This window comes from Macrobrachium nipponense, chromosome 19, assembly GCF_015104395.2.
Source record: "Macrobrachium nipponense isolate FS-2020 chromosome 19, ASM1510439v2, whole genome shotgun sequence".
Lineage (NCBI taxonomy): Eukaryota > Metazoa > Arthropoda > Malacostraca > Decapoda > Palaemonidae > Macrobrachium > Macrobrachium nipponense.
Window position 1 is genome coordinate 2,690,963 of NC_061088.1, and position 26,567 is coordinate 2,717,529.

Consider the following 26,567-nt stretch of genomic DNA (forward strand, 5'->3'; position numbering starts at 1 on the left):
TCTCGAAACGAGTCATAAGGGCAAAATATTCACTTTCCCTAGTTCGCTGGAAATATTAAATGTCTCCCGTGACCCAAGTCCCTGCAAGGTCAATTTAAACTATATATATATATATATTATATATATATATATATATATATATATATATATATATATATATATATATATTAAACAAGATCCCTTTCCTGATCCTGTCCTTCAAGTAAAACACAACTAAACAGAGAAAATGCAGACATATTAAACAGGTCTTGAAACAATGGTTATTATATATTGTACACTGTTTTCCATGTCCTTTCAAACTATTCTCCATGGCTTCTCTATCTTCGCTAAAAGAGACGAAAAAAAATAAATAAATAAGGGAGGGGGGGGTGGCGTGTACGGAAGAAGATCGAGAAATCTAAATCAGCATTTAACCTCATTAAAAAATAATTACATAATAAACACCTCGCGTCTAAAAAATAAATAAATAAATAAATTAGAAAAAAAAACTCAAAAGCTCTAAAGTAATTTGTGCGCATTAACCATATTATATTAAAACTCTCTGCTGCCTTTTTGCATTCACCTTAAAATCCCCGTCGTAGATTCGCCATCACGACATAGTAGAGGAAAAACTCCTCGCCTTTGCCTTTAAGACTCGCTAAAGTTGTCACCATGTCCATGTCGCGAAGTAAATATTATGTGCTTCTCGGGGAGATAGAATCGGCCGACGACAAAACGCGGAATGACGTGTTCAAAGGCTCTCTTGTGGCAACGCTTCCCTTGCAGTACACACACACACACACACACACACACACACACACACATATATATATTATATAATATATATAATACTATATATATATATATATTTATATAATATATATATTATATATATATATAATATTAAGGCGCAATACCACAGGAAAATGATAGGCAGAATTCAAGCGCTTTTGTCTTTACTAAGACATTGTAAAAAAGAAAACGCTTGGATTTCTACCTATCATTTTCCTGCGGGATTCGTTTAAATATTTTACATATTTAATAAAGCCACGTGCATCTACTGTGATTTTTCAAGCATATATATATAATATATATATAATATATATATATATATATACATATATATTATATATATATATATATATATATACATATATTATATATATATAAATATATATATATATATATATATATAAAATATATGGAGAAGCTAGGCCGTATACTATGTCGTATCTTTAAGTAAACGGGGATATAATCCAGAATGATGTGAAATCCTTGTGTAGTTATACATAAAATATATATTTCTTGTGTAGTAAATTAAAGCTTTCGAACCATCAGCTGTCGTCTGATAGTCGAAAAGCTTCAATTTAGTGCAAAAATATACATTTTATATAACTACATGAGGATTTTGCTTCAGTGTGGATATATCGCCATCTATATATATATATATATATATATATATATTATATAATATATATATATATATATATATATATATATATATAATATATCTATTACTCGACCAGACACGGATCAAGTTGTCGTCGTTTTACATAAATCTAATTATAATGATGGAGCTGAAAGCATATTACATGAGAGCACGAAGTTCAGGGAGTGGTAGACCTGATTTCACTTCTATTTTTTGAAAATGAAGTTGAAGGTAACAAGTTCTTAAAACTTCACAATAACAGCAATATCATTTATAAAGGAAATGAGAACAGCCTTAAAATATTTGTCTTCCCACTCCCCCTTCTCTCTCTATTCCCGGCACCACCGTCCCCACCCTCCCCCCAACAATAAAATCTAAATACAAAATATATGTAAACATAAAGCTGGAGATCTTCGCCTTTGCCGTCTAAATGGAATAGTACAAATATAAAAAATGTACAACTCTCGCTTTAGTACGTTGAGAGGTAAAAAGGAAAACGCACCTTTCCTTAGGATTAAGTTCACAATACTCAAAGGTAGGGGTGTAAGAATACTACCACCGCAGGTTAGCGTGTCGTAAAAGGCGACTAAAAGGACAGCTGCTGCCATGCAGTCGTACTTTTTCAGTAAAAGCTTAGACCCACCGCCAATTACTGTGGAAACTACTGCCTTGCAGTCTTACTGTTTAGTAAAAGACTAGGCCCACCGCCAATAACTGTGGAAACTGCTGTCTTGCAGGTGGACCTTTTAGTCAAAGGCCAGGCCCACCGCCAATAACTGTGGTTGATGACAGCAAGGGCATGCGGTCGTAAAAACCCCTTTGCCAAATAATAAACCATGCCCAGTGTTGTGAGGAAAGGGCGCATCAGGCAACCGACCCCTTAGTGTAGGGATAACGGTGGGAAAGAAGACGACGACTCAAGGTAACCAAGGAGAGGTCAGGACTTCCCAGAGTCTCGAGGTAGATGGGAGGAAGTTTTCTATTTCCCGTACGCCCAAGACAGATAAGACGATGTGCGTAAAATGAATGAATTTTACGATATAAAATCATAGAGTTCTCGAGAGCAATGCCAGTGTAATAAGTCACACAGCTGCACATACACACACAGAGAGAGAGAGAGAGAGAGAGAGAGAGAGAGAGAGAGAGAGAGAGAGAGAGCTCAAACTTAAAAAGCTTTTGATTTATGTGTAATCTGTAGAGCAATGTCAAGTTCCACCATACCCGCCCTAACCCCTGCCCAATTATTCTAACCAAGCTGAATATCATCTTTTACCTACAGTTAATGCTAACGAAAGTCAAATACAAGCCTATAAAATACCTAAGGCGTCTGTACAGTACCTTACCTTAAATATTACAGTTAAGTAAAAGTCTTTCCAAATATACTGTAACCATAGGGCAGCGAACTTTCAAAATCTGGGTCATTTTTGTTCCTAATAAATCCGGAGATGAATTTTAATACTACCCAAGAAGGAAAGAAAACCAATAAAAACATGAGAATCGCATTTGCAATTTTCCAAGTCAGTCAAAGAAAGCTGAACGAAAACGCATAAAACCCGGATTTAAAGAGTGTATCTGTTGCAAACGTGACCAAATCTATTTATAACGTAATGACATGTCGCTACTCATTAAACCTGTAAGAATCTACTTTGAGCAGCGATCAATAGCTGACCACAGCGCCTCATTCCTGGCAGCATGCATAAGAAGGTTCAGAAAAAGATCATAGTGTTAGCAACAGAAGGGCTGGCTAGACTGAGCACTGGTTCCCGAACTGAGGTCCGCGGACCCCTGGTGGTCCAGGAGAAGGCCCTGTGGGGTCCGCGACACAATTAATATTTTTTCAACTCGAGAAAACAATTGAGGCTGTTTTTCATCATTTTACTTTGTATTCAATTTAAAAGCAATAATAAAATACTGACAATATTCTATATATTTACTTATACTTTGTGTAGGAATATGCAATTATTAAATGTTCCACATTGTACTGGGTATCCCGGTATGGCAATGATAACTTTCGATTGGCCGGGGTCCTCGTCCGGGACTCATTGTATTGTGGAGGTCCTTGGTAAGGTCAAGTTTGGGAACCGCACTGGGTTACAGTACAAATGACAGCTATCTGCTTTTTGGAGCAGAAATAAGTAACGGCATTTATCAGCATTTTGACTGGGGAAAATGAAGTCATCCGACCACGAATACAAGATGTAGGTATACGTAATAAAAAAAAAAAACTTAAATATTCTCTTTCAGGTAACACCAATATCCCTTGAGATGAGATAGCACTGAAAGGTGACATCTTTCTGCTGCTATGCAGTGTACTAACAAAACCAAGGAGAAAATGGCCCTTCGAGTCGATATCTTAAAAAACGTACTTTACCAAGACAAACAGTTACTTTCCTTACAGCTTATTTTCTCTTCACTATCAAGTTCGCCACGTTTTCAACCCTGCCAAAGGAAATAGGCTGTGGAGATCACTTTATACTATTTTCTTCCCTCTTGAAAAGAATCAAAACTGCCTTTTCACTCTCAATTTCCGTGTCATTGCTGAATGACCTCAGAGGTCCTAGCGCCTGACCTTTGGCCGGAATTCTATATTCTATGCTTTCTTTTTTTCTAAAATCAGATATTTCTCAGTGACAGATTGGATTTGGTTTCGCAGTTCTACAGAGGTTTATTTGCTATAAAAAAAAAAATATCTCGTGGCCAAGTGGTTAGCGCTTTGTGACTGGTCGTGCAAATCACGTGCATTATCTGCACGTGATTTGCACGACTAGACCCAAAGCGCTAACCGCTTGGCCACGAGAGGTAAAAAAAAAAAAAAAATTTTTAAAGCATTGCGAAACCAATTTCAATCTGTCACTGAGAGATATCTGATTTTTGTAAAAAAAAAAATAAAGCATATAATATAGAATTTCGCCCAAAGGCCAAGCATTGGGACCTCTTGAGATCATTCAGCAATGACACGGAAATTGAGAGAGAAAAGGTTTGATAGGTGTAACAGAGGGAAAACCTCCCATTTGCATTACGAATCAACTGTTAGGAGAGAATGGAAAGTAAGACGGAAGACAGAGATTATGAACGGAGGTACTGTAAAAGGAACGAAAGGGACTGCAGGCAGGGGCCGAAGGGACGCTGCAAAGAACCTTAAGTAATGCCTAAAGTGCACCGAGTGAGGTGTACTGACGGCACTATCCCATCCCACCCAACGGGGTAGATAATATAAAGAATTAACTTTAAGAGACAAAACACTTGAGAGGGGGAAGAAGCACTGGCAAAGAAAACGACAAAGAAGGAAACTGCCGCGTCAAAAAAAAGAGGGGGGGGGGGGGGGGAAGGGGGGGGGGGGGTAAAAAAAAAAATCATCGTCCCAGAAAATGGAGGATTTGAAAATGACAGGCACTGTAAAATATAAGACGGGTAAAAAAAAAAAGACGGCGAGAGGACGGAGCTGAGAACAATGCTGCGCCATAGATCGTTGGTATATTTGGATATGCAGTTATGACAAATTAGTAAGACCGCAAGGGATTGTTGACAACGTGAAATTTAGGATTTGATGATTATAAAATAAGTCAACCATGCTAGGGGAACGCCAAGACATCAAATGAGTAACAAAGCTGTGCTCTTTACATTGACTGTGAGGAGATCCAGAGGTATCTTGTACTATCTTGTATACTTGTATATTCCCATAAATCGACTGTAATTGAGAAAAAAGGAAACTGGCATCTCAGACCTACCTCACTCACATCACTACTCCACTCAGGTCAGCAATGTCACCATCGGAAAAGTAACGTGACGTGAATATTGGTTTACCTTGGTAACGAATTGCGCCAATAACTATATTTATTTTGATTAAATATTCTTATTTTAACCCATTCTGTAGATCTCCCATTCCTCACTGAATTCCATATTTTCTGTAAAAAAAAAAAAAAAAAAAATTGCTCCGGCGTTGTCTGTCCATCCGCACTTTTTCTGTCCACCCTCAGATCTTAAAAAATTCTGAGGCTAGAGGGCTGTAAATTGGTATGTTGATCACCCACCCTCCAATCAGCAAACAGATCAAATTGCAGCCCTTTAGCCTCAATAGCTTTTATCTATTTAAGGTTAAAATTAGCCATAATCATGCTTCTGGCAACGATATAGGCTAGGCCACCACTGGGCTTTGGTTAAAGTTTCATGGGCCGCGGTTCATACGGTATTATACAGAGATCCCCCGAAAGGATACATCTATTTTCGGTTGCCTTGATTATACGCTGTAGCGGCTGTACAGAAAAGTCGGCTGCGCCGAAGAAATTTCGATCCATTTTTTTACTTGTTTTTAAAGTGGGCTTTTTTTTTTTTATTTTTATTACCAATTTTGGCCGTTTTTTGCAATTTTGAAACAACAAATTGGCTCTTGGCTCTTTTTCTTTTTTTTTCATAACCGTAAGAAGAGAGAGAGAATCTAATACCAACCTCTGAACTGTTGACACCAAAAAATGTATGAAGATAATAATAATAAAACAGTACCTCATCCTTCTACTCAGTCCAGATACAACAGGTCAGCCAGCGCGCAGCTTTGGGTATGAATCACCAATACTGTGACGTCATGCGCCCTGGTTCTCTCACACGTGGTTAACCAAAACAATGCTTTAGTTTTGCTACCCATAGAGGTAAGGTAAACAACAGGACGTGCTGTGCACCTATATATCTTTTTATTCATTCATTCATTCTATCAGTGATAATGCCAAGTAATGCGCGGTATTTGGCTGTTTTTAACACACGTGAAAAAACGAAAAACTCCAATAAAATAAAATACATCGTTTTCCAAAGGCAAAACCATACATAGACAGTGGGTAAATGCCTGTTGTCGTGCAGACAAAATTAACGTTGTGTATGCTACTGTTTGCTCGATTCATTCAAACCCGAGGATTACAAAGATGATATGAAATCTCGGTTACTAGGCATTGAAGTCCTAAAAACTCATCGGCCGCTAAAAGAAGATGCTGTACCAAGTCTTTTCATACCAAATGGTGAGTACATTAAGCAACTGTTTTGCAGTGCTGTTGTTTGTATAAAGTGAATACAGTCAAGCTTAGAGGGTCCAAATGAATTAATAGTCTATATAATTATGTAGAAAGCACAGTGTTTATATTAGTGATATTGTCAAGGCGCATTGCTTCAGAACATTGTTAATTCAAGATGTGAAAGAGCTGAAAGCAGGAATCGTCAACAAATCGTCAAGGAGCTATTAAGTGTCTTGGATACAGACTGCAACATCAGCAATGTTGGCTTTTCGTCAATAAGTGATACCCAGATATCGACAGCTGATGACATAAATTTGCAAGAAAACGAAGTTATGCCAGGGACAAGTGTCTTAAAGGAGTTTGAAAATTTAAAGGTGAAAATGAAGAAGCTTGAAGAAGAAAATTATTACTTGAAGGAACAAAATGCATACTTAAATGAAAATATGTCTGTTTTGATTGAACGTGAAGTTAGTATTAGAGTTGAAAATATATTAGGTTCTTTTTTCAGTAAAACTCAGATAAAGTCAATCATTAACAAGAAAAAAAGTTTTGTGAGTGGAGTAGTGATGACATTGCAAACGCTTTTATACTCTAGAAGCTTAAGTCCTAAGTGCTATAGATATCTAAGGCTCAGAAAAGGTTATCCATTGCCTTGCGAGAGCACTCTCAAGGAAAGAGTGAAAGAGTTTTACTGTGAACCGGGGATTTTGGTTTCAGTATTAACGCTATTGAAAGCAAAAGCAGAAACGTTTACCTCTACTGAAAAGATTGCTGTTTGTCATTTGATGAAATGAGCATTAAGAAAGAGTGGAGCTATGACAAAAGGAGCAGATGTCCTATACAAAACCGCATGAAAATGTACAGGTGGCAATGTTGCGAGGTCTTATAGGTAAATGGAGACAGCCAATCTATTTTCAGTTCGATCAATGTGATATGCATAAAGTATTGTTAGAAATAATATCGAAAGTAGAGGATGTTGGTTATCCTGTGGTAGCAGTGGTGCATGACATGGGATCTACAAATCTTCGTATGTGGAAACAATTCAATATTGACCCCCTTGAAAATAGGATATCTTTCAAAAATCCTAAAGCAGAAAGAGAAGTTTTTGTGTTCTCGGATGTTCCCCATTTAATCAAATTAGTAAGAAATAATTTTATTGACTCTAGTTTTTTCCTTAATAATGGAGAGTGTATTTTCAGATGCTAGTTATACGAGAAATGCTGAGTAAAACCAAAACAGACTATGGGCTTGCATATAAGATCAATGAAATGCATTTAAATGTAACCGGTCAACAAGACAGCGCGTTAAATTAGCAGTTGCAACTGCGTCTAGATCATGTGCCAATTCAGTGAAATATTTAGGAGAAAGGGGACCTGTTGAAATGTCAAAAACTGAGTGAAACGTCCGATTTATTCTTTTAATGAATGACTGGTTGATATCATGAATTCTTCTTGCATGTATGGAGAGTTTGGTAAAAGCAATGCTTTTGGTATTGATGTAGAAAAACAAAACAGGTACACTGCTCCAGGTCATCGAGGTAATGAGTATACTATGAGAGTTAAAAGTCCTAATACAAAAAGTCTTTTCAAGTTCCAGAAAGGAATAATTTTATCAGTAAATCCACCATTGCTTTTGTTTAATATGTTAAAAGCCTCTCATAGTATTGACTACCTGCTGACACAAAGATTAAATCAAGATTGCCTTGAACATTTCTTTGGGTGCATAAGGCAAATGGATGTCACCATGATCATCCAAATGCAGTGAATTTTAAATTCAGGCTAAAAAAATTGTTGTTAGGGAAGGAAATGAAGGTAATAAGTGAAGAGTGTAATATCACCTCAGTTGATAAATCCATGAATCTGCCAATGAAGATGAGATATAACAAAAGAAAGGGAGTTAGCTTTAGAGATATGTCTTACAACACAGATGTTTAGAAATTTAGAGTTTGATCTAGAAAAAGATGTTTTTGATGAGGAAGAAGACCTTTTGAGAGCAAACATAGAAATTAAAAAAAAGATATCGAGGGAGTAAGTTGAGGAGGAGGCTCTTAAATACATTGGGGGATATATTGTCAAAAAATTTTTTGTGTGAAATACCCTGAGTTGGGAACTAAGAATAAAGAAGTACCAAAGAGTGTGATACTTGGATAGAATGTGTAAGTATGGGGAGTTGCATGTACCTTCTAGTCATTTCTTTTCACAGTTAGTAATAATGCGGGAGATCTTTAATGCTGTACACGGGAAAGCACTCACAGAGGGCAAACATTGTTTTAAAAAGCTTTGCTATGAATTGAAAAAGTCTAATATTGAAGTTCTGACGATATTATAGCTTTTTTATGTAAAGATATCCGTATATTTTCGAATGAGATATCTTAATAATTTGATAAAGTATAGGAAACGTCAGGGGCAACCATGCAGGGAAGCACTAAGAAAAAAAATAAAAGTTGTAACTTGATGAAATATTTTCAAAATGCAAATGTTGTTTTATTTACATACTTGAAAGATCAATTATCAAAAAAATTCTCTTCTAAAAGATTCTTGACGGTGCGTTAGACCTACGTTCTTAATGGTTCTCACCACCGCGCTCCCTCAGATGACGTAGGTGCGCAGAAGAGGCTTAAAATTGGGACGCTGTCTGGCTGACCTGTTGTATCTGGACCGTGGTGACAACGTGAAATTTAGGATTTGATGATTATAAAATAAGTCAACCATGCTAGGGGAACGCCAAGACATCAAATGAGTAACAAAGCTGTGCTCTTTACATTGACTGTGAGGAGATCCAGAGGTATCTGTACTATCCTTGTATACTTGTTATATTCCATAAATCGACTGTAATGAGAGGAAAAAAGGAAAACTGGCATCTCAGACCTACCTCACTCATCATCATACTTCCACTCAGGTCAGCAATGTCACCACGGAAAAGTAACGTGACGTGAATATTGGTTTAACCTTGGTAACGAATTGCGCCAATAACTATATTTATTTTGATAAATATTCTTATTTTCAACCCATTCTGTAGATCTCCCATTCCTCACTGAATTCATATTTTTTCTGTAAAAAAAAAAAAAAAAAATTGCTCCGGCGTTGTCTGTCCATCCGCACTTTTTCTGTCCACCCTCAGATCTTAAAAATTCTGAGGCTAGAGGCTGTAAATTGGTAATGTTGATCACCCACCCTCCAATCAGCAAACAGATCAAATTGCAGCCCTTTAGCCTCAATAGCTTTTATCTATTTAAGGTTAAAATTAGCCATAATCATGCTTCTGGCAACGATATAGGCTAGGCCACCACTGGGCTTTGGTTAAAGTTTCATGGGCCGCGGTTCATACGGTATTATACAGAGATCCCCCGAAAGGATACATCTATTTTCGGTTGCCTTGATTATACGCTGTAGCGGCTGTACAGAAAAGTCGGCTGCGCCGAAGAAATTTCGATCCATTTTTTTACTTGCTTTTAAAGTGGGTTTTTTTTTGGGCTTTTTTTTTACCCAATTTTGGCCGTTTTTTGCAATTTTGAAACAATTCTTTGGCCTCTTTTTCTTTTTTTTTTTTTCATAACCGTAAGAAGAGAGAGAGAATCTAATACCAACCTCTGAACTGTTGACACCAAAAATGTATGAAGATAATAATAATAAAACAGTACCTCATCCTTCTACTCAGTATGTTAATCCCAGGTGTAATCTTTTACAAACATTCCATCTACACTAACGACTTCCTCATTCCCTTTCCCTCCACCTAACTATGGAATTATCTGCCATCTGCTTTTCATTTTCCCTCTTGGTGATAATTATAATCCTTCTTAATGATCATACAAAGCTGAGAAAAGAAAGAGGTAGAAAGAATAACGGCGAAAGAAAATATTTCGACACAAAATTACGGCGTAAGAAAAAGATTTCGACACATACTGACAAAAAAAAAAAAAAAAAAAAAAAAAAAAAAAAAAAAAACACACACACACACACACACACACACATACCCACGGCAAAAAAACATGAACAAAAGGAAAAAAAACCACTGAACAACACTCGTTCCAAGATACGCTCTACCCTTATTTTCCATGTTGTTACCACTTTTTTCCCCTTCCCCTTTATTCCTTTTTCTTTATTATCCCGGATCCTATCATTTTCCCCTTTCCAAAAGTCGGTTCTACTCATTCCTTCGGGATTCTGGCACCACTCCTGTTTTCCCTTCCCAAATTAGGCTACTTCTCTCAACCGGATGCCTGATGAGAATTGCCAAAGGCGTAAAATTGTTGACGGTATCGATATAACCACGTTCCATTAGACATATCACGTAATCCGTAAATAGTGCTGGTGTTTAGAGAGGTATAATCATTATTATTTCAAAATGAAATTATTTACATTTTTCGCTGATATCAGTACCTGTTCATTTACAACTTACGTCTCTGCAAATGGTGACGACTTGATATTCACACGTGTGACCACCGACCCCAAAAAACCCGGGAAAAAAAAAAAAAAAAAAAAAAAAAAAAAAAAAAAAAAAAAAAAAAGTTAAATCTTCGGCGATGCAACACTAGCGTACAAAAGTGCGTGAATTTGTGGCTGTATTTGTTTTGTTTGTTTGTTTGGTGTTTTTACGTTGCATGGAATCAGTGGTTATTCGGCAACGATACCAACGGCTTTACGTGAATTCCAAACCACCTTCGAGAGTGAACTTCTATCTCCAGAAATACACATCTCTCACGCCTCAGTGGACTGCCCGAGAATCGAACTCGCGGCCACCTAGGTGGCAGGACAAGACCATACCGGTCAAGCCACTGAGGCGCTTTAAACACTATATACAGCAAAATCTAAATAAAATAAAGTATCCAAATCCCTTCACTGATTAGTCGAAACATGAACGAAAATCTTTGATTTAATCTACAAAACGAACAACGAATAAAAAAACTAACATCTATATATAGGCCTTGTTTAAAAATAAGTTAATAAGCTTATTTGCGACTCATACGTTGAGATTACAACTCTGTTAAGGGAACCTGCAGTGGGCACAGGGCAGACGCCCACCATTGTTGCGGTTGAATAGCTCTGGAAGGACAGTAGAGTAAAAATAACGGTGAGGCCAACCAACATGTCATCCTAACTACTACGCCAGATACATTTTAATCAACCAATCAGTCAATCTTCCTAACTACTGACGAGATTTTGACCTGCCCACACTGGTCTCAATCCTGAATTATTATTATTATTATTATTATTATAAACAAGATGAGACCTACTTATATGGAACAAGTCCACCAAAGGAGTCACTGACTTGAAATTGAAGCTTCCAAAGAATATGGTGTTTATTAGGAAGACGTAAGAGGAGGTAAAGGGAAATACAAAAGGAAGAGATCCCACTTATTAAAAAAGAAAAAATCAATTAACAAAACAGATAAAAATGTACTAAAATGCAACAATGAGAATTGTACTAGGGTAGCAATGCATTGCATCTTCGCTTGAATCTCTGAAGTTCCAATTGCAAGACAACATCTGGGAGGCGGATAAATGAAGACTGACTTTAAAGAAGACGTCCCCCTCCCCCCGCCACGCCCCCCCCAAAAAAAAATACTACCAGGCTGATGGACGTGACAATGAATCGATATTAATGACCGAAAATATGGAATACGAGAATTATCTGCCACTCTTATTATCAGCAGAGCAGATTACGGTATATTTCAGCAGATTGTCCATTAAAAAGAAACATAATATTCGTTCCATTTCACGGTTTACAGCTGTGTAATTGTGCTAAACTGCTACACACAACAAACTTCATATTGTTATCGCTTTCCCTATCATTTTACAACCCGCACACGAATTATAATAGACATCATAATCAAAGTTTTGATATTTTTAAACCAAAGAGGTCATTTGGGACCAACAATCATCCACACAGTATTATGTCACTTATTTCTTCTAAATTCCCTGTAGCTGCTTTCCGTTTTTACCTTTTAACACTTTATCAACAGCAAACCAGGTTTATTCCAAATCAATTAACAAAGCAGCAAAGCGATGCCACAAATACAATACAAAACTTATGAGAAAAACATCATGAAACCTGTCGAAACACTGCCAACTGAATGTAGCCTGCCGTCCCAGGTTTCAGAACATTTTGAAATTTGAAAAGCTACAGCAATAGTCCTACTATTAACTAAACCTTTGGTATCCAGGCTTGGAACCGGTATGAAACTAACAGACCAGACTTGAAACATTAACCTTGGTTTTCTAATCCAGGTTTAGAACTGGTATTAACTCTGAACTAAATTGAAACATTACCGCGTTTCAGTTTCTTGGTTGAAACTGAAAAAGCTGAGAATTTCGCGAGAACCCGCCAGTGGGTTAGTATATACCTGTTTGAAATAAGGACGCCAAACAAAATTCTAAGAAACGAGCGGTGCGTATTTACGGTTAATCGATAAGGGCTATCCAATATACCGTCCAGACACAGGACGTACCAATGAGCAATTTCATAAGATGCTCTAGTCTTTTAAGATGGCATATCTAGAACTGGTATTTCTCTGGTACTTTAATAAGGTAAATATGTGAACATTAATAATTGGTATGTAACGATCAATATAGCATATATGTATTTTTCAATCAGGAATATACCATAAAGGATATTATAATAACAAGGATGACAACGAAGGGTAAGGCGAATGACGAAACACGAAAATACTCATCACAGACAATTAAATAAACGAATAGCGTAAATAAACGTCATGCAACAAGTTGCTAATCACTTATATTTAATGAATAATAGCAGTTGCCACATTGTACTTTTAAAAAACCGTATGTACTAATAAAAAAATTTCCATATAGTAAATCCCACTGAAGTTATATATTCACATAAACGTTCTTAACAGAAAATGCCATGACGTAGATTTCCCAATGACAAAAGCGATTAGCTCAAGTGCAAGGTAGACAAAATTTTCCTTTATTTCTTATTAAACTGAAATGTATGCAGGATCGGGAACAGGAAAATAAAACGTTATAAAGGTAGTAGTCTTGGTTGTCGTTTATAAAGCTCTCTCTCTCTCTCTCTCTCTCTCTCTCTCTCTCTCTCTCTCTCTCTCTCTCTCTCTCTCTCTCTCTCTCTCTCTCCTCTCTCTCTCTATATATATATATATATATATATATATATATATATATATATATATATATATATATATATATAATTTTGACTCACATCAGGATCGAAACCCAGGTTTTTCATTAAATGGCAAGGGCGCTACCTACCTACTGACCTTTCAACTGAAAAACCTGGGTTCGATCCTGATGTGAGGCAAAAATTAATTTCTGTCACACACGTGTGGGGCTGTGCTAATAACTTCGTTTGTATATATATACTTAAAATATCTGTATATACTATATATCATGTATGAATATATATATACGTATATATATGTACACATACATATATATACTAGCCATATATATATATATATATATATATATATATATATATATATATATATATATATACACACACAAAACAGCTGCCTTCATTCTACAAGACGACATATGTACCTGCAAATAACTTAGAACCTAATAAGCTTCTCGGCCACCGTAAATGTATATATATTTCAAATACGAACCAATAATAAACGAGCATAAATGGATCGAACGACCCAACTTTTTTTTTTTTCCTCCCTTTTTAAGCGAAATAGGTCAGACGGATCGGGACAGGGGCGGGCTTAGGGAGGGAAAGTGTTGGGGATAGGGGGGGGGGGGGGGTTTAAGCAGTCAAGAACCTGTTTGATACGCCGGGACCAAGAAATCGTCGCAGTACTCCTCCTTACAGGGTGCATTTACAAAATTATTGAGCACATACTATATAGCATCTCTCTCTCTCTCTATGTATATATATAATATATTATATAAATATATCTATCTATTATATATATATATATATATTATTATATATATATATATACCTATATATTAATAAGTAAACATATATATACACTCTAGTTGTGCTTGTGTGAAACTGAAGTCTTGCATTCAAAACACGGGCATATTATCACTAATGAAATAAACGACCGCCTAACATTAAAATATCTAAGCTTATGTTGCGCCTCTTAAATAGCCCATTGTTGTGTCAATAGCTCAAGGAAAAACAAATTATAGTCTTTGAAAAAATAAAAATAAAAAAGGTTCGACAAATCCGTCCCGAGGGTGTAGGATTTACTGTAAGCGTTACGTCGGAATACGTGAAAATTCCGTATCGCATTTCACTGACAGACTATACAGCACTTTTTTTGCTAAAACGAACTCACATAAGCTCATCCGTATTCCCCGCCAGTGCGAGCACCTGACATCGCTGTCACGCGTGTTGCTACCTTTTCCGGCATCTTTTTTAAATCTAGAACCGAACTACCAACGTCAGTTATTTTGTAATGCTGTAACTTTTACTTTTAGATGCCGGCCTAGACCTGCATCGTGTAAGCTAGAGTGTTGTTCGCAAATCGATTAACGCCACAAAGACATCACGTACAAATTTACAATTGCCACCTGAGTGGAGATAAGTGCCTGTCTACGGTAGCAATCGGTACGCCCTGCGTGATAACGAGAGTTTTTTGGAGCCCGTATCAGTGGAGTGATAACACAAGTTTCCAAAGGAAATTACTGGCGTGTCAGCGCCTAGACGCAGTCTAAAATTTCCGGCAGTTTGAAACATCTTGCCGGCGTCGTCCTACTGTAATTGGAAACCACGGTTGGCGGCAACACTGAGATCGCGTATATGCTCATGCTTGGGGGATACTATTTTAACTAGTAAAGTTTTCACAAATTTAAGAAAAAAATATTGGCTAATTCCAGAAAAGTCAGATTGCCAGAAGAATGTTCGTTAGACACCGCGGCATAGCCTTCAGTTTTGCGCGGGAAGAGAAAGAGTTCTTAGGGACGCTCTCTAAAGTATTCCTGCCAATGACAGTCAGTTAACGAAAGTTCAAACAAACTAAGAAGGCTCGTTTGTAAAACTTGACGCGAGGCATAAAATCAAAATTATGTTATTTTTACCTACAGCGCTGCAAACCAATATATGAATCTGGTTCATAATTAAACTCCCCCTATGACGCGTTTTAAGCCTCTCGTGACGTGTCTAAGTCTAAGGAAATCGGCAACTATTTTACGAGTTCTATTTTTGAGACAATGAATAGTTTTGTTCTGCATAAATAAAGCGTGGAAGTTTATGATATATGAACCAATGTAGGGAGGAAGGTAATAAACAAACAAATAAACCAGCTGAGAACTCGCAAGCTAGGCTATGTTTGATTAAATTTCAAAGGGATGAGCTGAAGCAAATTTGAAAGCGATTTACTACATGAACAGCTGTGCTAGTCTACGAGGACTGGAATTACATATAGACGATCTACCGATAATTAGGTACATTGTTCATACGATAAAAAGGCAGGTTTATTGTGTTCATGTGCAAGTACGCTTGTATGTATACATATACATATATAATGACTAATTTGCTCCAGTTCCTGGAGTACGCAGAAAGGCATTACAAAACAATATCAATTGCACCGTTACCTTTGTAAACACAAGCCCGATAGGCCTCTGACTGGAAAAAAATAAACCGGCATAGACATAACACTGGCAGCATATGCTTAGGCATATACCAGTCAAAATCCATTATTTTAAGTGCTCTAATACTTAGGAACTGCCAGGATACCCATTATACTTTCTGCATCCATGATCACTTAGCCTATAAAAGATACACCCTAACCTAATTTACCCCAACATCACTATTAGTCATATCACGCTTACGTGATGCTATAAAAGAAAATAATAATAATAACTTGTTCGTTGACTACGGCACAGCGATTTACAGTCTTATTCGTTTCTAAATCCGGATTAGAAAGATGATCCATAAGCAGTGAAGAAACTTGACCTACGAGGCAGTTAGTAGACTCATGCTCTGGGACAGGTCAGGTTACGGGTTACGTAATTAGGCCTATATAGACTTCAAAATGCGGACATTTAAATAGCTATAATTACATTGGTTTAAAAAAACTTTAGCCTGATCAGAAATTTAAAAAAAAAAACTGGAATATTTTGTGCTACAGGAAACATTTCAATTCGACGTCATTAATTTAGTGACAAGCGTAAAGAACACAGTGGTTTAAGCAGCACTTACTCTGTAAGTCTAACATAAAAAATGTAATAGAAAAACGCTTAGCAAAGACAGCTAAATGGGAAGAATTTTCATAAATTTGATAATAATACTTAGCCTAAACACAAAGTAATTAATTTACTGCCCACAAGTAATATTTTAATTCTGCATTTTTAATTAAGGGTAGCATTTATAACGCGATTCAAGGTGAACATACTCAATAGGTCTAACATCAAAAACTAAAGAAAATACATCTGCAAAATATTCAATATCTAACAATGTACGGTAACCTACAACCAATCAGAAAACTTTGTCTACACAAATACTCAGCACTAAATCATATTTTTGGAAAAAAATTATAGGCAAGTCAATATGATTTTTGCGAAAAAAAACAAAAACATCAAAACTTACCGTGAAGAATGCACAGGTTTCGAAAACTTGTTGCTCCTGAAGTTTCAGCCTACTACTGGCTGTAGTTTTTGAAACACTCGAAGTAAGCTGATGCTCAACGACGCTTAATTATCCGACAACATAAAAACCGAAACGAGTTTTTTAAAACTTATAAAAAAAAAACACAAAGATAACAAATAAAATATATCGCCTCGTCCGGGAACACCAACTTATGGCGGAAGTCAGTTCCAAAACTTTTCTCCGCCAAAAGTTCGGCGTCGAATCAAACACTTCCGAAGTGACGAATAAACCGCGTGAATGGCGTCACAGGACAAATAATAACGCGAACGACCATCATAAGGGTCAAATGGTCCCAAACACTTCCCTGGAGGACGATTGGACCACGATAACAACGAGGGTAACACGACCAGCAGCGGGTTCACCCGGTTCGGCGGCAGTCGTCGACAGACCGACCTACTCACAAGAGCTTCTGAGCCCAGACTGTCCAACAGTAGGTTGCGCTTATCTTTTATATGTACCTGAAACGCCTGTTGCTTCTCCTCTCTCTCTCTCTCTCTCTCTCTCTCTCTCTCTCTCTCTCTCTCTCTCAAACGTTCATTTAATGTTTACTTTCAACTGCTTACCTTGCTCTTATTTTTTATTATCTCTCTCTCTCTCTCTCAAACGTTCATTTAATGTTTTCAACTGCTTTACCTTGTTCTTATTATTTTATTCTCTCTCTCTCTCTCTTCAATTGCCTTTCATTTTTCATCAGTTTGTTTTGCTGTTATCACTCCTCTCTTAAATTCAGTGACATTAGTTTATACGTTAATGCTTTTTTAATGAATCTCTCTCTCTCTCTCTCTCTCTAAAGTTTTATTAATTAGCTTCAATTACGTTTTCAAAACGTTATTGTTAGTTTCCAGTAAGTCTATTACAGTGTTAAAGTTTCGTTAATACGCGATTGATTGCCAATGAATACCGATCACAACGCCTCTGGCCTTTCGGCCAGTACATAAATAATTGACTAAAGTTGATATAAAAGATAATAAACAAAAGACTGGCGGCTAAATCAACAAAAGTTAATTGCGGTAATTGGTTGTTTTGTCATACGATTAAGCTCGTCTCATGTCAGCGAGGATTTTTGCTCATTATTTCTTGAGTGAGTTCAAATTTAGTTCAAAATTTACACTGTTGATATTTGCGAATTAGTAGTAAGCCTACTATAACATGTTTAGTATAGGTCTAATTTAGTCCTCCCTTTTATGAATTTACTGTTACTTATGTAAGCCTAATAGAAGCGTGTTTATAGGTCTATTGTAGTCTTACCAATTATGAATTTACTGTTACCCATGTAACCTACTATAACATGTTTAGCATAGTTCTAGGCCTATTATAGTCCTGCCAATTATGAATTTACTGTTACTTATGTAAGCCTACTAGAAACGTGTTTATATGTCTATTGTGGTCTTGTTAATTAGGAATTTACTTTTACTTAAGTAAGCCTACTAGAAACGTTTTATAGGTCTATTTTAGTATTGCAAATTATGGATTTAAAGGCTACTATGACATGTTTATAGGCCTATTTTAGTCTTTCTCCTAAGTGAAGATTCCACAAACCTCCATATGCTCACCTACGGTGGATGGCCGTTAAATTCAAATTCTTTTTGCAATAAAGTAAACCAGAGACATATTTTTTCCTTTTTAATTTATTTTCAAAATAAAGAAACGCTATTTTTGCCTAATCACTCCGTCGGTTCTCGGGCGTCATTGTGACCCATGGTGCCAGCAAGCACCCTTAGTTTAAAAAACATTAAAATGAAGTGCGTCGTAAAAGTCACTCAGCGTGGTTTAATTCCTCTTAACTTCCTGTTGCCGTTTATTTTGACTTCGATCTCGAGACTTGATAAACCCCCGAAGGCTATTTTAAGGAGTTTCTTAAAGCACACTGTTTACTCGAACTGGCGTACTATATCTTTCTCCAAAGCGGAACTTCAAATAAGTTACCTGTAACATTTCTTAGGCTAAAGTACTTGGCTTTATGGTCTCATTATAACCTAGTACCGCTTGTATAAGACTACGTTGTTGTTGTTGTTTTTTTTTTTTTGTTAGTTTCAGTATATATTTTACAATACAAGAACTTTAAGCCTTGCATTCAACACTTGTTTTATCCGGTCAAAGTAGACCGTGCGACGATGCTAGGTTCATTCTGCGCATGTGCTAGTTTAATCTAAGCTGATTTTCCCTATTACGAGTATTTTATTTTACTAATAATGCCTACGGCAGCTTACAGACACTGGGTTTTTCTGGAATGTTAAAAATCATTTTAAAAAAATAACTTTATTCAATATCTGCATATTTATTTATCAGATACAATGTGTGGAGTTCAAAGTGACGGTAAAAAAAAAAAAAAAAAAAAAAAAAAAAAAAAAAAAAAAAAAAAAAAAAAAAAAAAAAAAAACAGGCCAAAGGCTAACTGACCATTAAGACCGAATCATTCGATTGTTTTATTTACATTGGAATCAAGGGGAATCTAGCATTTGTAACTGCGCATGCGTGTTTGACCCACACTCTCTCTCTCAAGCACGGTGTGTGTTTCGCCTCACCGACTGATATGACGGACAGTGCAATTATACAGTTCCTAGCTAAAATTCCAGCATTACCGAAGAACATGAGCGCTCGAAACGACTGGCTTCCATTTGTAACGGGGCAAGACAATTACATGGTGGTGCTGGTGAATAGTTAAACTTTAGCCGTTACGGAGAACGATGCGCTGCCCACATATATCTCAACCTGCTGCATAATTGCTTGCGTAGATTCTGATGTCATGTTAAACTTGCCATATGTCAACACAGGTTCTTGTTCTTTCAAAGAAGCTCTTGTCCTTTTAAGCAGGCAGCCAGTTAACAGGTATAGGTTAGGTAGCAAGTGAAGACTAAACGGAAGAAGTCGTTGTTATACGCGTCACCTACACCGAGGTGCTACAGTAGTGCCAAACACCGTATGGTAAGTGTAAAGTAGATGGCTGCATGATATCGTTTATAATATAATCTGTCGACGATACAGTATGGAAATATATTACTTTGATCCCCGGGGGGCTAGTACTAAACAAGGAGCCAGGGGCGGATTTAAGGGGAGGCCACCTGGTCACGTGCGCCGCCTCCAGAGATATGAATAATATAACATTGTTTTCGTTCAATAAATCATTATTATTAGCCAATATTTGCTTAGTTAATGAGTATTTCAACAGGAACAACTGTACAACTCAAAAACAATAACAAGCATAACAACAACTACTACTGTGTGTATGTATATGTGTGCACATATAAATATCATAGGCGTAACTGCAGGGGGCCACACCATTTGAAACTGGTGACCGCCCCCCCCCTCCAAGAATAGACTTCTAGGTTACGCCTATGATAAATATTGATATGTATATGTACCGTATGATTCACATATACAATATTATTAATTGGACCCCCGTCCCCGTGAAAGATTCCAGATCTGGCACTGCAAGGAGCTCCCGCCATGTTTAGTGCTACCACCTCCGAGTAGGTGAGGCGCAGATAACACGCCAAAGTAACACCGAACGAGTTAAGGCAAAGCCTAGATTTGAATACTAATGTATACTATACCACTGATATTCGTTTACGGTGTCAACAAAAATTGGATACCAGCTGTATGGTGATTAGCATTACGTGATAATGGCTCAAATTTTAGCATATTCATCAAGGTAAGGAGAAAAAGGTAAATATATATTTTCGACCACTCTCACCACCAAGAGAGCGGGCAAGACGGAACTAGACCTACTGGTTAGTTGGTTTAGATCAATGACCAAGATTTAGATTGAGTTAGTTTATGCCAGCACTGGACTTACATTGTGGCCCTAAGTTTTATAAGGGATTAGGAGGCCTGATGTGGACCGTAGAAATCTATTAACCAGCAGAGACGATGGAACCCAGAACTAGGCCTATTCAAAAGATAGAAAGAAGTAGAACTTGAGAAAAAGGATAAGTCCACGGTTTAGTGTAATCTTTTTTTTGTATCATTTGCACATTAAAACCGAGGAAAAAAAAAGGATACGGGTTCACTGTATTTTTTTCTTTAAACAGAGAAAAGTGAAGCGACTGCCGCCGAGAGTGCACGGATGAAACACCAAGCTCATGTGAGATACATGTCATCAAGAGTAGACCCATATTCACGCCACAGCTCTCGGGCTTCATTGTGACCCACTCGTAGTTTGGAAACTGCATAAACCATTCAATGAGGTTGTGGCGGGATGCACTAAAGCAACCCCCACACCCTTGATTCCCCTTACAGACAATAGTCTCCTCACAACACAACTTTCTACTTACGTTATCTGTAACCAGACTCTTAGATAAAAGGATATTTAAACTACTCAAATACCTTAATACTATATTTCCTAACATACAACGCTTAACAACCAATAACAAAAATAAACCCACAACCTAACATAAACGAACTCTCGACCCAAGATTATATGACATATATGTGGTCTTATAGGCCAATAGTGCCTCCAGCACTCCAACTATGGCACTTGAGCCACAATACCGTGGCCATCGGTACTTCCACGTCAATCGTACTATCTGCAGTCAAGAGCAATCCAAATTCGTTCCAGTCGTCAACTAGGGAATATCTATCCTCCAAGTGTGACGGGTATTTTATTTTTATTTCTCTCTTCGTTATGTTCGCGTGGCGTACTTACAAGTTCTTATTCTCTCTTCTTCTCTGGTTCTCTTCGTTGCTACGGGTAATGTTTGAAAGGTTAATTGTCATATGGGCTAACCTTCATTTAACACTTGTTACGGTTGAGTTTCTTTTTTCATAGGAACATTGTAGATTATTTAATTCGTTTTAGCTATGTCTCTCAGGAGTTTCTTTTATTTGTCTCTGGCATGGACACGTCTCAGGATTCTGGGCAAGTTAAACACCACTTAATTATTTCTTATAATTAGAATAAAGTACAAAGTTCACAAGTGACAACACTATCACACTAAAATGGAACAGAGTGAGAAGGGACACAGCCTCCCCGTATAAGGACTGGTTCTTGACTTAATTTCTCTAGCACTTCAAATGAAGTTTGGACCTAACTGTTTCAATTAGCTCCTCCTTAACTATCCTCTAGGACACATCCTACTTCTTCATGAATGGCTTTCCTTACTTCCGGTGCCACCTCCAGATTAGTCTGATTGGTTTCGTCCCTTGACGGTAACCACCCACTGAAGGAGTCAAAGTTCATATTTTCTGGTGCGGTTTGCATTTTACTGTTTTCAAAAACAAGTGCCAATGTTTTGGTCTGGTTTACGAAACTGCTATTCGTGCAGTCTTATGCTGTACACATCTACTCCCTTTTCTACCTTAACTTCTGGTAGATTCTTCATCACTCTACTTTCACTATATATATTCTACCAGTGGTTTTCCTAACTAATTTGTTCCTAGCTATACTCTAGACAGACTCTTGTTGTTTCCTAACACAAGAACGATTCCACTCTCAATTCCAAGGTCCAGCCATAGTCGTCGTCATCAATATCAATCTTATCCTTGGTCACAATCTTCCACAATCAAGGTTCGTTCCGGGCCGTCAACAATATCAATTTTACAATCCTCCAAGAACAATCCAATCCGTAATCCAATTTCCCGCAAAAGTCTGCAATCCAATGCAATACCGGGAGATAAGAGGGCAATAACTCCTTAAGGCCTGTCCACACGATCGGGCCTGATCGGCGGACTTCCCCTCTAACGGGCACAAAAAAAACAACTTGTCAGGGTCAAACCGTTGCAAATTGGCCCGATGGGGTCCTTGTAGCAAAATCACCATGGTGGTGCCCGATGGCTTGAGCTTCGACCCTGGCAGACGTACGTTAACCATATGCATTTCTTTTACTGAGCCATTCTTTGCACCATATTCTCTTCTTTTTCATCACACACACAGCAATTATCATGCTACACAATATCTTCTTTGTGGTAGGTACCATGTGTATCGTACCGCACTGAACACACTACTGGCATCGTCGGGCACGCCCACCTCTCCATCGCCTCACCGTGTGGACAACGCTCACGGGTAAGCCCGCCAGAATTTGCCCGTCAACCCCGGAGCACGCCGATCAGGCCCGCTCGTGTGGACAGGCCTTTACCCACAGCTTACGTGACGAGCACTGTATTATGAAGGAAGGTTAAGGAGGAACTGCAGTCTATAAAGAAACGACAATCATCACTATCATTCAAAACTAACTAAATAAACAAACAATTATAACCCAGTCCTATCACTCACATCCACACTAAAAAACAAAAGTACTTACTGTCAAAATCAAGACAAATAATCCAAAAAAAATATAAATAGCCCAGGCAGCCGAAAACACATTCACCTCTTCTGCAGCCAGAATAAAAAAAAACACTCACTCGAAACACTTGCTATCGTACTAAACTACAAAAACAAAACAAAAAATAAACTACCACCTCAATTACACTCACAGTTGTTTCTATCACAAACTACCGTTCCACCAACCACCGCTTTCTCTCTCTCTCTCTCTCTCTCTCTCTCTCTCTCTCTCTCTCTCTCTCACTGAAGAATTTGGCAATATAGAAAATTCAATCCTCCACAAGGTACGTCGTAAAAGCATCCAGTAGGTACTCCTTAGTTCCTTTTAACTTCGTTTTCCTTTTTTGTGTAGTTATTTATTCATATATTCAGTTGCTAGACATGAAAAGGCGTTTGAAGGTTTTCCATCATTAAGAGCTTGCTAGGATTTAGCAACGCCCCCCTCCCCCCCCTCTCTCTCAAAGCTGTTACAGCTGGAATAACACGGTACTTCCCAGAGGTGATAATGTCAAAGAAATGGGTTATTGATAACCAGTTGTTCAGCGGTAAATTTCAGAGACGACAGGGGATTTTAATGACTTGATTTCTTGCCGCTATAAATTTTGCAAGTCATTCTCTGCAAGGTATCTCGTATAATTTAGACAAATTGTTTGAGCATCAGGTAAATACCATTAGTATTCCGTTCATTATTGTAGGCGTATGTGAAACGTGGTAAAGGGGCAACTAGGCTTGCAACAGCACCTCAGTGGCCTGGTCGGTATGGTCTTGGCATGCCACCTCGGTGGCCTCGAGTTCGGTTCTCGGACATTCCATTGAGGGGTCAGAGATGTGTATTTCTTGGTGTTAGAAGTTCACCCTCGACGTGGTTCGGAAGTCACGTAAAGCTGTTGGTTCCCATGCAGAGAATAACCTCTGATTCCATGCAACGTAAAAACGCCATGCAAACAAACAATAGGCTAGCAACCGTACCTTCTTCCAAAAAATCATTATTTTGAAGTTTAGCAAGAATCTTTCGGAACGAAGTGCGAGCATAGTACTAGAAACTTCATGCACCAGAGAACAGTGTTTGATAACAGGCAACGGATGATAAGTCGCTGGAGTGAACACACTGCATGGTCACAACGAGTACCGGGAAGCCGACAGAGTCTATTATTATTATTATTATTATTATTATTATTATTATTATTATTATTAAATTATTAATCAGAAGACGAACGTCGTTCATATGGAACAGACCCAACTCATGCAGGGGACATTGACTTGAAATTCAAGCTTGCAAAGAGAAGTAACAGAATGACAATAGTAACTACATGAAAATCAGCTATTAGAGCAGAACACATAAGTTAACAGATAAATGCATAAATAAATAAACAGTTGTCGTATGGTACTAACACCTTGCATCTTAGTTGAACTTTTGAAGTCTGTTACACATCCTCAGGGAGACTATTGCTCCTCCACTCCAACAAATTTCATCGTTGATTCTTTCAGAGGATATTTGCGAAGTTAATCGACGATGATTAAAGGCTTGTGCAAGAAACTATATAAATTGCCATTACGGAGAGGGAATGTCGCCATTGAAGACTAATGAGCCTTTGACCAGGTCGTAGGTAGCCAATTAGCGGGATGAATTTTGCAATTGACTCGTGCAAATAAAAGCGGTTCTTTAGATCTGTGTGAACGTTAGTATGTGTTTCCCATTTGAATCGTTATTATTATTATTATTATTATTATTATTAACGGCAAAGTGACGGAAACTTTTATGAAGAAATTATTTAAATACAATAGAATAAATAGACATCTGCAGTTATTCTGTTAGACATAAACACGAATTATTATTATTATTATTAGGATGTGTGTCTGAAAATATTATATATAAAGAAGCTATTTACATATAGACCTATAAATTTGCGATTTCTGCTAAGCTTTTGTTTGGATATAAATACGATTATTATTATTATTATTATTATTATTATTATTATTATTATTATTATTATTATTATTTTATTATTATTATTGTTGTTATTATTTTTTGTCTTATCACACTCATCCTATTCGAATGGGTGGTTTTTATAGTGTGGGGTTCCGGGTTGCGTCCTGCCTCCTTTTAGAAGTCCATCACTTTTCTCACTAAGTGCGCTTTTTCTAGTAGCACACTCTTCTGGATGAGTCCGGGAGCTACTAACGCACATAGTTTTTGCAGGTTTATTATTATTATTATTTTTAAAACATACACATATCGCACAGAACAAACCAAAAAGCATAAAAAAAAAATGGGATAAAAAGAAAAAAAAAACGCAATTCAACGATTGAGTGGAAGACGTAGCATTCGTTCGCCGAGTCATATCAATTAGTAGAAATTGCTTCGAGCGTCAACTGGAGGAAGATTAGTCCTCTCTTTCAATTCCTTTGATGATGCAATAAAGTCCGCCTGGCTCGTAATAGTTATGGTCGCATAACCGTTCATGGAGATAGTTGTTTAGCTGTCATGCTAGACTGCGTTGCAATGTGTATATATATATATTATATATATATATATATATATATATATATAATATATATATATAGTGTGTGTGTGTGTGTGTGTTGTATATAATATACATATATATGCAATATGCATGGGTGTGTTTTTGGGTATGCGTGAAGAAGTGCATGCATATATGAATATATATGAATATATATATATATATATATATAGAGAGAGAGAGAGAGAGAGAGAGAGAGAGAGATGTATATATATATATATATATATATAATATATATATATATATATATAATATATATATTCGAATACCACAGGTAAATGATAGGCAGAAATCCAAGCACTTTCGTCGTCTTTACTAAAGACATTGTCTTAGTAAAGACGAAAGCTCTTTGATTTCTGCCTATCATTTTCCTGTGGTATTCGCTTATTTAATGAAGTCACGTGCGTCTACTGTGATTTTTTAAAGATAATATCTTTATATATATATATATATATATATATATGTATATATATATATATATATATATATATTATATTATATTATATAAGACGTAAATTGACTTGAAACTTATCCAATAACATTATGCTGTGGAACGGACTGAAAGCATTTGCCTAGGTCTAAGAACAGCTGATTCATTAGGCGCATGTGACTGTGCATCCTATTACATGCGTTATTGATTGTTTATCAGCTTCTTTATCGAATAATTAATGCACTTACTTATTCATGAGCCTTAAAAAAACGCCAAGATTGTAAAAAAAACCGCCAAGATTGCAAAATGAAAACCAAGAATATGTTTTGAGATTTTATTTGAAATCAGTGTCACGTCAGTCATTCAGATA

At 37.0% G+C, this 26,567-nt stretch overlaps 2 protein-coding genes across 2 annotated transcripts in view; one reads left to right on the plus strand and one right to left on the minus strand.

Moving 5' to 3' along the window:
* Positions 1 to 17,397, minus strand: part of LOC135213568 (adenylate cyclase type 2-like) — a gene marked incomplete in the record, with an annotated part of 801,033 nt that extends 783,636 nt beyond the window's left edge. The window contains 1 exon segment of the mRNA XM_064247559.1: positions 16,927 to 17,397.
* The window catches only part of LOC135219110 (uncharacterized protein DDB_G0271670-like), a 153,689-nt gene that overhangs the window by 107,644 nt on the left and 19,478 nt on the right, over positions 1 to 26,567 (plus strand). Inside the window, exons 2-5 of the mRNA XM_064255558.1 lie at positions 17,267 to 17,416; positions 21,018 to 21,070; positions 21,430 to 21,488; positions 22,895 to 22,987. Of these exons, the coding sequence (XP_064111628.1) occupies positions 17,267 to 17,416; positions 21,018 to 21,070; positions 21,430 to 21,488; positions 22,895 to 22,987 (355 nt within the window). The remainder of the gene's footprint in view (positions 1 to 17,266; positions 17,417 to 21,017; positions 21,071 to 21,429; positions 21,489 to 22,894; positions 22,988 to 26,567) is intronic.